This window comes from Xenia sp. Carnegie-2017, unplaced genomic scaffold (genome assembly GCF_021976095.1).
Source record: "Xenia sp. Carnegie-2017 unplaced genomic scaffold, XeniaSp_v1 HiC_scaffold_1, whole genome shotgun sequence".
NCBI lineage: Eukaryota > Metazoa > Cnidaria > Anthozoa > Malacalcyonacea > Xeniidae > Xenia > Xenia sp. Carnegie-2017.
Genome location: NW_025813402.1, coordinates 6,058,028 through 6,071,441, shown reverse-complemented (window position 1 = coordinate 6,071,441; position 13,414 = coordinate 6,058,028). Strand labels below are relative to the sequence as shown.

General features: G+C 34.4%; 2 protein-coding genes across 2 annotated transcripts; both read right to left on the bottom strand.

Annotated features, from left to right (window-relative positions):
- Window positions 1-4,321: 4,321 nt before the first annotated feature.
- LOC124459447 lies at window positions 4,322-5,140 on the bottom strand. The gene is made up of 3 exons (XM_047008900.1): window positions 4,867-5,140; window positions 4,674-4,790; window positions 4,322-4,419 (listed from the first exon to the last, which is right to left on the bottom strand). Exons 1-3 carry the CDS (start codon window positions 5,015-5,017, stop codon window positions 4,322-4,324), a joined length of 366 nt encoding a protein of 121 aa, XP_046864856.1. The 5' UTR covers window positions 5,018-5,140.
- An 8-nt stretch (window positions 5,141-5,148) lies between these two features.
- On the bottom strand, window positions 5,149-9,555 carry LOC124459436 (transmembrane protease serine 9-like). Its single transcript, XM_047008893.1, has 7 exons — window positions 9,543-9,555; window positions 8,565-8,854; window positions 8,000-8,248; window positions 7,504-7,774; window positions 6,580-6,980; window positions 5,991-6,384; window positions 5,149-5,762 (listed from the first exon to the last, which is right to left on the bottom strand). The coding sequence occupies exons 1-7, from the start codon at window positions 9,553-9,555 to the stop codon at window positions 5,149-5,151; spliced, it is 2,232 nt and encodes a 743-aa protein (XP_046864849.1).
- Window positions 9,556-13,414: the final 3,859 nt, after the last annotated feature.

Genomic DNA, 13,414 nt, shown 5'->3' with positions numbered 1-13,414 from the left:
AAAATCGTGGCGTATTTTTTCACTACGCATGCGTGACTTCACAGCAAGATACTTTCACAAAATCAATATGGAATAGTATTGCACGAGAATGTTATTTTACTAATAATTCACGTTTAGAGCAAAAGTTTTCCGAAATTTTTACAAAATGTTATCATCTTGAAAAGACGATGAGTTCCAAGCTTTTGCAGTGCAAACCGATGTATTTGTTAAAACATCTATATTTTCTATTGCGATCTCCTTAATACTTGCTTCAGAAAAGTAGGGGACATGAACATCAAAAGTTCCGAGACGAGTGGACCTTAAGATATCTATTCTGTGTTGTAGATTGCAAATCAGGAATTCAAAGCACGCAAAACCTTGACCTTATTGAGTCTATGGGGCGGTTTGAGTTCTTTTATATGAACTTAGGTCTAATCTTGACTTGCAACAATTCTCTTGAGATTTGCCAAACAATGTTGCTCGCCCACGCCGGCTGTTGCCAACGATAACTCTGATAAAATATTCTTTTGTATCAGACCACCAACATGGCTGAATTGCAAGTCAAGAATAGCGTTCCCAACAGCAATTAATGCTCCAATCGATTTTTGAAACTCCATGTATACGAAACTCTGAGCAGTGATTAATAATATTGCTTCAGAATTCACTCAATAGAAGCCTAATTCTGCTGCTTTTGATTATTTCCACGATATATTACATCATGTTGACAAATCTCGCTTACTTGTACTGTTCGTCGTGCATGTTAACATGTATTTTATCCCTCTGGCACCAACAAACAACTGAGGCATTCAAATTTAACAATGAAATCGTTAACGTCGACTTCAGACGCTTCCTTGGGGACAACCCGTACTTGAAATTAATTCGTCACGCGTGCCTGTCGCAAACACGCAATTGTGGTGACAAATGCTCTTTTGAAGAACCATGAAGACAGTCATCGGTCATCCAATGCAGTCTTTGAAGACATATTACAAACTTTCATCGACCGCTGGCTTTCGTCCACGTTGTATTCAAGGTTAGCCAGACGTTCATGGATAGTTTTATACATTTGATCGTGCATGCACTTATAAAATATTTTCCAATTTCATACCTCTTGATTAATGATTATTTGAGCATTTTACATGAAACCGATCGTCGAAATTCGTCTGTACGCTCTTCTCTGTGAAGATAGTGTCACTTGTTTGATGATGTAAAATAGGAAATGTCTTAGATTGAAGCTATTAGAGTTAAACTTAGTTCGTTTGTTAAGCCGACAAACTTTACTGTACTTTACTGTACAAACTTTGCTAGATAATGAAAATTGCTCATTGTCTATAATTCCTACCGAGTTTGCCACTTGACTGTATTCATGTTATTCAACACAAAGATTAAGGTTTAAAATTTCATCTTCACTTGAGAGTAAAATAAAAATATTGAAGTATTATTTAGCCTTGAGGAATCAAAGTTTTATGAACAACTTAATTTAGCCATAATTAAACTCATAGCTTAATAAGGGTTGAAATACTTTCTTCACAAATGCTAAAATACTTGCTTAACAAAAGTTGAATCATTCATTTATCATAATATTAAAGCTGATGTAGAAATCGCAGCTCGAGTAAATTTCACTTGGCCATGATGAATGTCTGTGTGAGAGTTGAATACATCTCTTGAAAGTTTTGTTGAATGTCCAGAAATTATGGTTGCTTGGAGCACATTGTGTGCTGATGAATCTTTGCTATATTTTGAACAAAAAAATAGACAATAAATTTGCAAAAAGATTTTAGATGAAAGTTTCAAGCCAAATAAGACAGTTGACTTGTTTGTGAATCATGAAAGTTAAATGTCTGGAATGCATTTAATGAGAAGTGAGAGCTCCCTTAACTTTCAATTCGTTTTCACGTTCTTTTTCTCCGTTTCGGCCATATCAACTTTTCACATTTCTTATAAAGAAGCACTTGTAAACGGCAGGGGGAAGCTCATAGGATTTTTTACAATATTTTGTGGTCATGACAAAAATACGACGTACGTCAAGGTTGTCGTCTTCACTAAATACAACTCGCTCGAGTCAAAGAAACCCAAATTCCCATCAAACATCAGAATTTAATGCAATCGCCAGCATTACATGGGACTACAAATGAATTCCGGGGGGGTGCAAATGCTTTCTTTATAACCTGCAATTATCCCTGGTTGGTAATCATGGCCAATTTTCTTATTAAGTAAAGCTCGTCGTTATTGCTCTCAGTAAATTAAGTTTATATTATCCATTTTTGATTGATGTCTGTTGATCATTAAAATTTTTTCCAACGAACAGAAAAATATGCACCACCAGGTTTTCTAGAACTAAAGTATTTTTGCTTACTGCTATTTCCTTGAAAAATATATGTGCAGAATTCTTTAATCCCAAGTGCTAAAAATATATTTTCTTTAGCCTCGAGGCAAAGTCAGTCCAGGAATAGGAAAGTTTGAAATGTCTGTACGACATGTTTAATTGAACCTGGACAGAATATTCAACATTCGTACTCATTTGTTTCAATCTGGAGTTCAAACATGACTTTAAAGTCGAAATTGTGAACCAGGTAAGTTCTTTCTTCACAGCTTGCCGATTTCGAGATAGGAGCGAATTGCATTTCTACATACGTAATATTAGAAATTGAAAGAATGACCATTGATTGTTTGTACGTGTCTATTTTTCTTCAACATTTTTATGCAAAATGAGTCCCGATCGATTTTCCACAACTTGTGCTATTTTGCACGATGATTTTTTTGTAGTTGACCTACAGCATTTACCCTTCATTAAAAGAAAACGGGTATTCGATGAGACGTGTTACTGGACGTGTTGTATATTTAATAGCCGCGTTCCCAATTTCAAGAACAGCAATCAAATGTCAATTAAGCGTAAGTGAAGTTCAATAAAACAACAGTTTAATTTTCATGCCATGAATTAACTTTCGATTGAGCGACAGAAACAACAGTATTGTATTGAATTTAGCGTTTTGTTCTCGTGTAGTTGTACACAACGGCTGCTCAGTATGTCTCAAATATACTACGTCTATAGTTAATCACCAACGCAGGATATTTTCTGTTCAGACTAAGGGGGACGATGCAACCGTCAAAGGTGTGAGACTTGAATTGTGGTCCGAAGGCATTCCCCTTCGAAAAAATGTTTGATTGTTTTTTCTTTAAGACTCTATTTCTTTCAGGTAGGTTTAATAAAAATCTAAAAGCCCCGCGCTTTTAGAAGGGCAGTTTTATGTTTAATGTATCAAAAAGTGTATTTTAGTCAATCTTATAGACTGCGATGATTGAAGATTACTACCTACTACCTCGACTTTTGACCGTTTACGGAAAGCAACGAAGGAGCAACGCACTATTTTCATTGCTGTTTGAAATTAGATTCATTGCCCACTCCACTCCTTTTCATTTAAATTCTCGAAATTGGTCTTTGGAATATTGGGTGGTGGTGGACACTTCATATTCAGTTCCCTCACTGGCAGCGCCACTGGTTTCAATTATCAGCTTTTCCCAAATATGAACAAAATTCGGATTGCTTTAACTCGTGTTAAATTGAAAATGATATGTTATTCAAGTTACATTCGTGTCTTGCTTATTGTTGCTTGTATTAATGTGCGTTTTGTTTGTATCGCTCATTTGAAAGTTTAAAATGGAATGAATGAAGTCGTTGTTTCAGTGAACTTCTCTTGCTCTTATTGAAATTAGAAAAGCTTTCTACAACTCGCCCTTTGAATATCCTTTTCTCTAATACATGAAGCTGGATTCAACGTGAGACTACTGTTTATTTTCTGTTTGAAATGGAGAAAGCGTTAAAAGTTCCAATCGTGAAATTCCAATTGCATTATAATTACAGAATAGGTTTAAAAAATCGTCTCCAAACATACCCACGCACGCTTGCAATATTTACAACGAATATAAATTAAGATGGCCTCATGTTACGGCTATAAATATTGATGTTTGGTGGTGGCAACAAGAAACATAAATACATTCACGTAAATTACATCAATTTCAAAACAAAAAATTAAATAACATATACATCGTTTGCAACTCAAGCTTTACCATGTATTGACTATCTATCTACATGTTATAATCTATCTGCACTCAAGTTTGTTGATAAGTAATTGATTAGACATTCTCTGTACAATTATTACCATTACGTCTACTCTCTTCCTTTTCGCATCCATCCAGTTGTGTATAGCTGCCTGTTTTTCCATGTGTAACTTTACTCATTGGCAAAAATACGATGTTGTTATTTGATTCTGCTTTGTAAGCTACACTTTCACTATATTTTGTTTCGTATGTTTTCATTTTGTCACTTGTGGTTTCTTGGTGAGAATTAATTTTCTTTGAGAAAAAGCAAATGATTAGGACGATGATGAAAATCACAAGTAAGGCAAAAATGCTCCAATATCACAGTAAGTTTGATGTTTGGCACTAGAAAACAAAAAAAGAAAAACATAGACAATATGTTCCATAAAATGAACTTTAGTAGTTTAAAAGCAATTGTAAAAAGGCACTGCTTATTTCCAATTCAATTTTTGGCACATGCATTTGAGTTCAAACCATAAATGGTTTTACTTTCGAAGGATTTGGGGAAAAACTAATTATTTAACATAAAAACACCACAATTATCTGGATTTGAGATCACAACACTGAAACAACACTCATTTATGATGCCGTATACCCACATGTTTCGTCTGCAACACCATTGACATTGGTAAAGTTTTTGGAAGTGTATTTTGAACACACTAGATCACAACCAGGCAAATCGTTAGATTTGTTGCATAAATTACAACTGTAATTTTCTGTAAACATGAAAGAAATACAATTACTACAAGTAAGAAATTCCTTACTATGCCCTATTTAATAGTCTTTCGTTACCTTTCATCAATTTGCCAACCAATAAAATATTTTCAATTGTCAACAATTGGGAAGAAAGATTCCAGTATCTTTCAATGTCATGTATCTTCTTTTCAGCGATGTTGAGTATATTCATCCTTGGAAATGATGATTGAATTTGGAATAACTTCATGCCCAATAGATCCAAAATAACATTGCTAATCTGTAGCTCTTGAAATTCGGCAAAAGATAAAATACCAAAGAATTTTGCGATGTTTTTGAGATGAATAAACTTTATGAAGATGTCAATGTTATATTTTGCAATCAGTTTTTCATTGACTTGTCCGTGAGATTTCTTGCCACTTCATAAGAGCAATTACTTACGAAATTTGACAAACTTAATACGTTGTATTGAATACCAGGTTGAAGATATTCAATAAAAGCAACAAGTTCTACAATTCGAGCCACTTTTATTTCGATCAATTTGCCTTGATCTACTTTCATTTGAAGTGTTTTGAAATCCATTTTCAAGGAATACAGCACAGCTAATGACATACGAGTGTAAAAAGCCATTTCAACGATCGTTACATTAAGCAATTCACCATACATCTTTATGGTGAGGTTATAAGGGATTTTGTCAACATTATCTAATTTCCCAAGAAAGATCCGAAACATTGTAGACTTGCAAGTCTTTCTAATGTCCCAAAAATAATGTTTGGCGATATCGATTGGTGTTATTGAGTAGAGTTTGGCAATCGATTGTGGATAAAATGCCCAAGTTCTTACTACATCAACTGGTTTTACAATCGAATAAAACGCTTTAATGATAGAAAACAGATTTCTGGTGCATAGCTCGTGATAGTCATAATGTGTCGTTATCTGTTTGTGGATTTCTTCAATATTCATGGTATTCATTTTTCGCAGTTGAAAATCTTCTCCTAATGGTTAAAAATTGCCAAAGTCTTAATTCATTGAGAAGCAAAAAGTCGTTTTAGGGACACCAAGGGTTTTTTATATGGTAAGGGTTTGGTCATTTAATTTTTCACAAGCTCATCTTAATTTTGGCAGCCTGAATATGAATTGCATATTGGCAGCCTGAATGGTATATTGGCAGCCTGAATTTTACATCCGTATATGAATTGCAGCTTTTATGGAAACAGCCTTACCTGACATAACTTTATCAATGAATGGCATAAACTGTGACACATTTAAATATACACCATATTTATTTGGCCTTGCGCAACCAATACCCCAACTGACAAGACCATGTACTCTCCACGTGTCTGCATCATGATCATCACATTGCAAAGGCCCACCGCTATCGCCATAGCACGTATCATTCTCTCCTCGAGAGAATCCAGCACAAAAGTAGGTATTCGGTATACTGTTGTTGTATGACACATTACTGTTACATCGGTCTTGAGATACAATACCAATGTGAAGTTGCTTCAAAGTTTCTGATCGCATGTATTGTTGAGTATCTTCGGTATTTCCCCAGCCGACCGCATAGCAACGTTTACTAGCACGATGAGCTCGTTCCGGACCACGAGGCAGACAAATCTAGATAAATTTGAGAAAAGTATAATTCTCTAACATATATCTCTTCATCTGAAATGTTTGACCGACCGCAAAGTGGATAAAAATTCTAGTTTTGTTCAGCCATAATTCTGTTGAAACAGACGACTATGACACAATACAATGTTATTTGCCATATATTTGTCGAAGAAAGAAAGAAAGTTATCGGAGCTCACCCACCGGTTTGACAGCATTGTTCCATTCCAGCGAATACTTGAGTTTTATCAAACATATATCGTTGTTACCAGGGTAATCCATAGCAGGAGATATATAATCAGGATGAAAGTAACTATTCTCGGGAAAAATGCGCCGTTCCCCTTTGTCAATTTTTCCTATGGTGTGATCACCAACATAATAAAGAAATTCATCGACATACGACTTTCGGTGTTCACCGAGAAAGCAATGAGCAGATGTAAGAATCCAGTTTGAAGCTATGACAACACCGCCGCAAATTTGATCTTTTTTTCTCATTGTATATATATTTACCATCCATGGCCAATTATGTATTACCGCTTGTGTACCACCAACTATTCGTTTGTGACGTCGTACATTTTTCTTGCGAACGCCACAAGAGGTTTTAGCTGCAAAAGGTTCCAATGACACAATCATGTTGGTAAAGATTTCAATACATAAAGACGATCATATCAAAATAGCAGTAACATAACTAACTTAAAGTTTTATTGGGTCGTCTCTGGCAATATGTAATTCAGATCCTTAACAGTATTTATTTTTAAAATATAGTTTTTCTGTAGCGAGGAAACGCCGAAATACAACCACGCAACAAAAACTCGCTAGCCGTAGTAGGGATAATATTGGAGTGAATATGTTGTACGTGCAACAATATATAGGAAAATAGTGAATATTTTGAAAAGTGCGAATTTGTAGCAAGAGGTTTACAAAGCACTAAATACGTTCAGTGTATATTGCTAAAAATATCAGTGCTTCTTCTTCTTTAAAATTGAAACATTGTTTTAGTTATACTGCAGTAACAAACTTTAACAAAAAAACGCAATTTTACTTTTTTTCTCGAGCAGTGAAACGCGGCAAACGTTCAGTAAAACATTGAAATTACTCATTTTTCTGCTGACTTATCTCGTACTGTACCTTGTATAATCTTCCTAATATACGGTACAAGTACTTTAACATTTGTATAAACACCATAATGGTTCTTTCTAGCACAGCCTTTTCCCCAACTTACGATACCACTTAGGAACCACTTGCCATCTTTACTTTGGTACTGTAATGGTCCACCACTATCCCCAAAACAAGCATCTTGATCCCCACTAGAATGGGCAGCACATATTTGGCGTTTTGTGACGTTTCCGCCGTAGCTAACATTGCATATTTCTTTCGGAATGATTCTTAATTGCAACTCCTAGAATGTATTCCAGGCTACATTTACTTGAAAAAAGCGAAACGAGAAAAGGGTACAATTTTTGCTGACTTTTTATTAAACTACGTATTTGTACTCATTGATACTTAAATCTCTATTTAAATTTCCGAAATAATCTTAAACATGACCATATTGGCAAAACTTCTCAAACGTAAAATTTACGTATAGATTGAATGAGTCAGTGAGGTGAACATAGAGTTTACAAACCTTTAGAATGGTAGATCTTGTGTAACGTGGTGTGTCTTTAACATTTCCCCATCCTACAACAAAATGGCTTCTATTGACCACATCGTTTTCATCGTCATCTGTAACATTTGGTAAGCAAATCGTTCGAACGTGTGCAGTGATATTCACAGGTTTCTTGAGACGAATCAATGCAAGATCATAGTCTCCAGGAGAGTCATCTGTTAGCAATTTATACTTTGGATGAATATAGAGTTCTTCTGGTTGCAGTACCTTGATTAAAACAAATTTGATTAAAACAACATGTTTATCTTTACTGAGGAACAGTTCCAGCGCTACTATACAACATCAATAAAACAAAGGAAATACAGTTATGAAATTAATTATATTCGATTGCCTGACGTCGCGAAAAATCACGTGGCAATTGTAATGATCAAAGGATATCATCGATTATCTCAGTCATTGAAATGCCAAGTCAATATAGAAAGAAGAATATTGAAGTCAAATTTCACGGATCAAAGCGAACATAGTAGCAACTTTAAGAGCTCCTTTTTTTTCATAAATTAGATCAACAATACAAAACATATACCTGCTCATGAGGGTCAACTTTTTGTAAGTTGTGATCACCAGCAATGTAGGTCCACTCGTTTAAGGAAAATCGAAAGACGCTCGAGACAAAGCAATGCGCTGTTGTCAGTATCCATTGAGGATCTATAAGACTTCCTGAACACACTTGAAAGTCTTTCTTAGTCGTGTTTACAAAGTTCACTAACCAAGGCCAGGAATTCATTGCGGCTTCTCTGCCTCCAACTATTCGTCTTGTTCGTGAGTTTTCGGATTCACTAAGAAATCTCTCTCCACAATCTTCGATAGAAATGTCTGTTCGAGACGTACAAAGAAAAAGTAAAAGAAGTTGGCTGCAACAGATGTATAAGGATTACACGACGTAATGCGGATGATAACAGCCGCTGGGCATGTTTTACAGATAGATGGACAACACACACCAATAAGGAGAGATAAATTACTTGGCATTCACTGTTGGGCATGTTTTACAGATAAACGAACAACACATCCAAGAAAGGATGTATCCAGTCTCCATAATAAATAAACTTTCATGCTTGGTGTTAAACATTGGACTTTTTTCGAGATTTTGGGGATTTACGTGACACGAGCATGAATGAAGGGCAAATCTATAGATATTGTCATACAAAATTCACTTACGTAGTGTATTTAGAAGAACAATCAGAGCGAGAAATTTTGCAAATACATTCTCACGGGATCACCTACTTAATTTCAACAAGAAAATCTTGAACCTGTAAAAACATTTAATAAGTGAATTAGAGATTGATATATATGATTGCTAAAAAATTTTGGAAGTTCAATCAATAAAACCCTAGACGTTTTGATTTTCCAAACACTTCTTCCAATGATTTTTTCTTACATTTGCAATTTTTTACTTTATATGATTCACTATTGGCCAAGCACTATATTACTAACAAGCACATCATATTTATATTCAAGCATTTCTTCCGGATTATTCACTGAATGTAATAACTAATATATATACTCTCATTTGCCATTATGAAAAATCAAATCTTTTCTCATTATTTAAATACTTTTGCCGATCGTACTTTACAGCCGGTTGAACTCCGTTATTGCACATGCAGTTTGCATTTATAATATGTTAAGCTTTCAATAGAAGCACGGCTGCTTTCCCTCCATACATGGTGGTGTTTGATGAACGATGAGCGATGACCCAAACGCTCAATTGCTCAATTTCATCGTGTACCTTATAAAATGTCTCCTTAGAAAGTACTCTACACAGCGATAATTAGATTTTACAAGTAGAAAGTGATGTACATCGCTCACAATTGTAGAGTGAACTGATTCAATGTATAAAATACAAGGTTGCGTACGCAGTTGGTTTACATTAAGGCATACTTATCTTTGGTACGTGCCACATAACATGCTTAAATAAACAAGATATCCAGGATTATTTTTTTAATATACAAACGCACACACACGTCCAAATCATTATGTTGCACCTAAGTAATATTTATGCAATGTGAAAATGATATGTTTTATATAACAATTTAGTGTAATATTATTTCTGAAGACATACACGAACACGACTGAGCTCTATCGTAACTGTGATGATTCTTTCTAAATATAATTCCAGAGTATAATTCTAAATACAAGGCAGTCTTGAGTCGCTCCTACACGAAATATAGAAATATCTACTGTGGCAAGTGTGAAGGACAACGTAAGAAAATGACCAAGCATTCACAGCTCTTACGTTTGTGAGGAAATAATTCTTTGTTTTTGTGATCAGCCAAAAAGTAATTGTTGCGCATAACCCGCATATTTGCGCAAAATATGGTAATTAATTGATACAGGCAATCGAATGCTGAATCTCAAACGTGTAGCAGTAAACCATACTTAATCATTATAACCATCGAGAAAATGCCCAAATTATGAGAGCTATTTTACATACATACATTCCTTTACTTATTGTGCCATTCATAATATCATAAATTTTCTTGTTATTTAACTCTAACGTTCTTCAAGGATGACATTGCTGCATGCAGTAAACGTTTTCTATAATGTTTAAGCAACATCAGAATATATTTTTGTGCCACTTTAAATACACAACAATAAGGCTAATATTTTATATCTAAATAAAATAAACGCAACTTAAATAAATCAAGGGCTAAATAAACTATCAATAACATACCAAAATGCTCAATCTTTTATAAGACTGCAGTTGATGTGAAAGACGCGAATTTTGTTTCCTCATAACAGTACATTAATAAACGACAACAGCCATGTGGGAACTAATTAAGCATTTCGTGTTTGCATGCAGAAAGAGAGGATAAACGGTTTGAAATGCCAGTTTCATACCAACCAGGGGGCTTCATTCATCATTTGACCTTCATGCAACTGCTTGTCAGTTTCTCGAAATTAGGCAGTAAGAAACGTTGCGTCAGATATTTACCAAGAATGATGATGGTTACAAGTTGAATTTATTACTTCGATAAGGCGTAAATTTGATAGTATCAGATCGAGATTTATGTGATGATCGCGTCAGTGAATGCTTTAGAACATTACAGCCATTACAGCGATGAAAGATGAGTAAACACAATGACTTTATTAACAGCGGTATTGGGTATAAATAAATTCGATATGGCAGGCATGTGAACATCAACTATTTGTTGATGCCAAAAATATCTTGCAGAGAACAAAAAATAAGTTGATATGACGCTCTTCGTTTTGTTATATTGTTGAAATTGTGTTTAGTACAATAAAAAAACGATGTTTATGTGAATGTCAGCAGTCAGCATGGCCTATTTCTCTATCGCAACATTTAAATACAAAAATAATGTTGCTTATAACAAACAAAAAAGAAAAATGACATCAGTAAAGGCCGAAAGTGTAGTGAACAAAAATATAATATTTCATTTTAATTTAAAATGTAGCTAGCTACTGGAATTAATCATTGTCCTATGAGAAAATAAAAACAATCCCATTACTTCATCCGAGGAACTATTTGATTAGTATCTGTGATATTAATCTGATAATTTCATTAGATATTTCTTGATGTAATTAAAATCAGCGTGCGAAGACAAAAATTGCACGAAAACATCGTTTTGCGAGGAATTGATGACTAGATTATTATTATTGAACGTCCCATCTATCAATTTACATCTTTTCAATCGTTTCTACCGCGAATTGTCGACACTTTCATTTAGAAAAGTCCCTTAGAATGATCTGAACTCAATATTTTTCATTGAAATTTGCACTCAATTTCCGTTTCCACTGAAATATCAATAAAGTCAACATAACATGGAAATTGTTTAAAAATTTGAGGTGTCTTCTACGCTCTGAGCGAGATTCTGCGACCGACTTTTGTAATATTTGCGTTTGATAGAACAGACCACTTTTATCAATCCGATTTTTTTTGTCTTCCATCAAAGTAATTTTACAGCTACATATTTCGTCGACGTCAGACTCCCAATTTTTTTACGCCGGATCCAAAACAGATCAATGCGTAACAATATAAAAAAAAACTGTAGGAAACTGTAATATTAAACAAGCATCGCGAATGACCGTACGGAATATTTTTCACCTTGCAAAAAGCTTACAGGTGTGCATAGATCACGACTATGCAGTAAAAACTAGCTTTATGCAGCAAGTTTAGATACCTAAAAATTACCTTCTATTTTAGAAACAGATGAAACCAATCAGGATTTTGGATTTCAACAGCAGATCTCACATCCCCTAAAATAAGATTTCCTGAGGTGAGCAAGAAAATTAATGATAGCTACGGTTATTGGAGCAGTTATTTCTGTAATACTTGCATCATGCTAACCTATAATACTGAGACCGTCTCTTCGCATAAGAAATCTAGATTTAATGAGCTTGCAGTATGAATTGATAACAAGAGTGTGCCGTTATAGATTATCGATGAAACCATATCTGAACACTTAGCAACATTACCTCTGCATTAATATGAATTAATTGTTATTTGTTAACGCTCAACATATTGAATATAATCACTCACACAGATTATTGACGAGCGAGATTAAACGCGGTGTTTTTCATTAAATTGTCAAGAACTGAAGTTAAACAGCGTGCAGTTAAATGTACTTGAATGCATCTCGAAGTTTCTACAATACTTTGCAAATAGTAAATCTCAAGCCTCACATTTAACTCACATGCACCTCGAATAACTGATAGTAATTGAATTTTTAAAACTTTACATGCATAATATCAGCAACAAAGTCTACAAAATTGTATAAATGAGCAGATGTGAAATGGTTTTATTCAATAATCATGCATGCAGCATCGTCATAAAAGACGATCAACAGTACACATCACTTGCTACTTCGGCAGTTATTAAAAAAACTTCCAATTTTGTAAAATGTATTATAAGCGCAAAAGCATGTGAGCATCCCTTTGTTGAAGTGATATACGATGAATTTCTACCTCGTTGCAAGTGCCATATGCTTGGTCACAGTCAGAGAACCTAAAACATTATTCATATAACTCAGAGATGAGATCAAAATACATCATTTACCTTATACAATCACAGAAACAAAGCTGGATAGCACTATATTGAATCTCTAACTAAATAAGTCTGTTAACGTAGCGATTATATAACAGTGACATACATTCAAACTTACACATGGTAAAATCGTTAACATAATGCGCTTTTAATGAAAAGACACACTTTTTAGCGATATAGATAAGATGTTTTTATCAGAAAATTCATGCGGCAGGTGCATGAATTACGCCATAGCTAAAGCAATATTATTCTTTGTTGCATTGTGTACTTAATATCAACTCGATCTAGAAAGATGGAATCGACCCTGAATAAAATATATCATTTGATTGTTCACCTGCATACAATCAAAAATATGTACCAAAATAAACAAATGC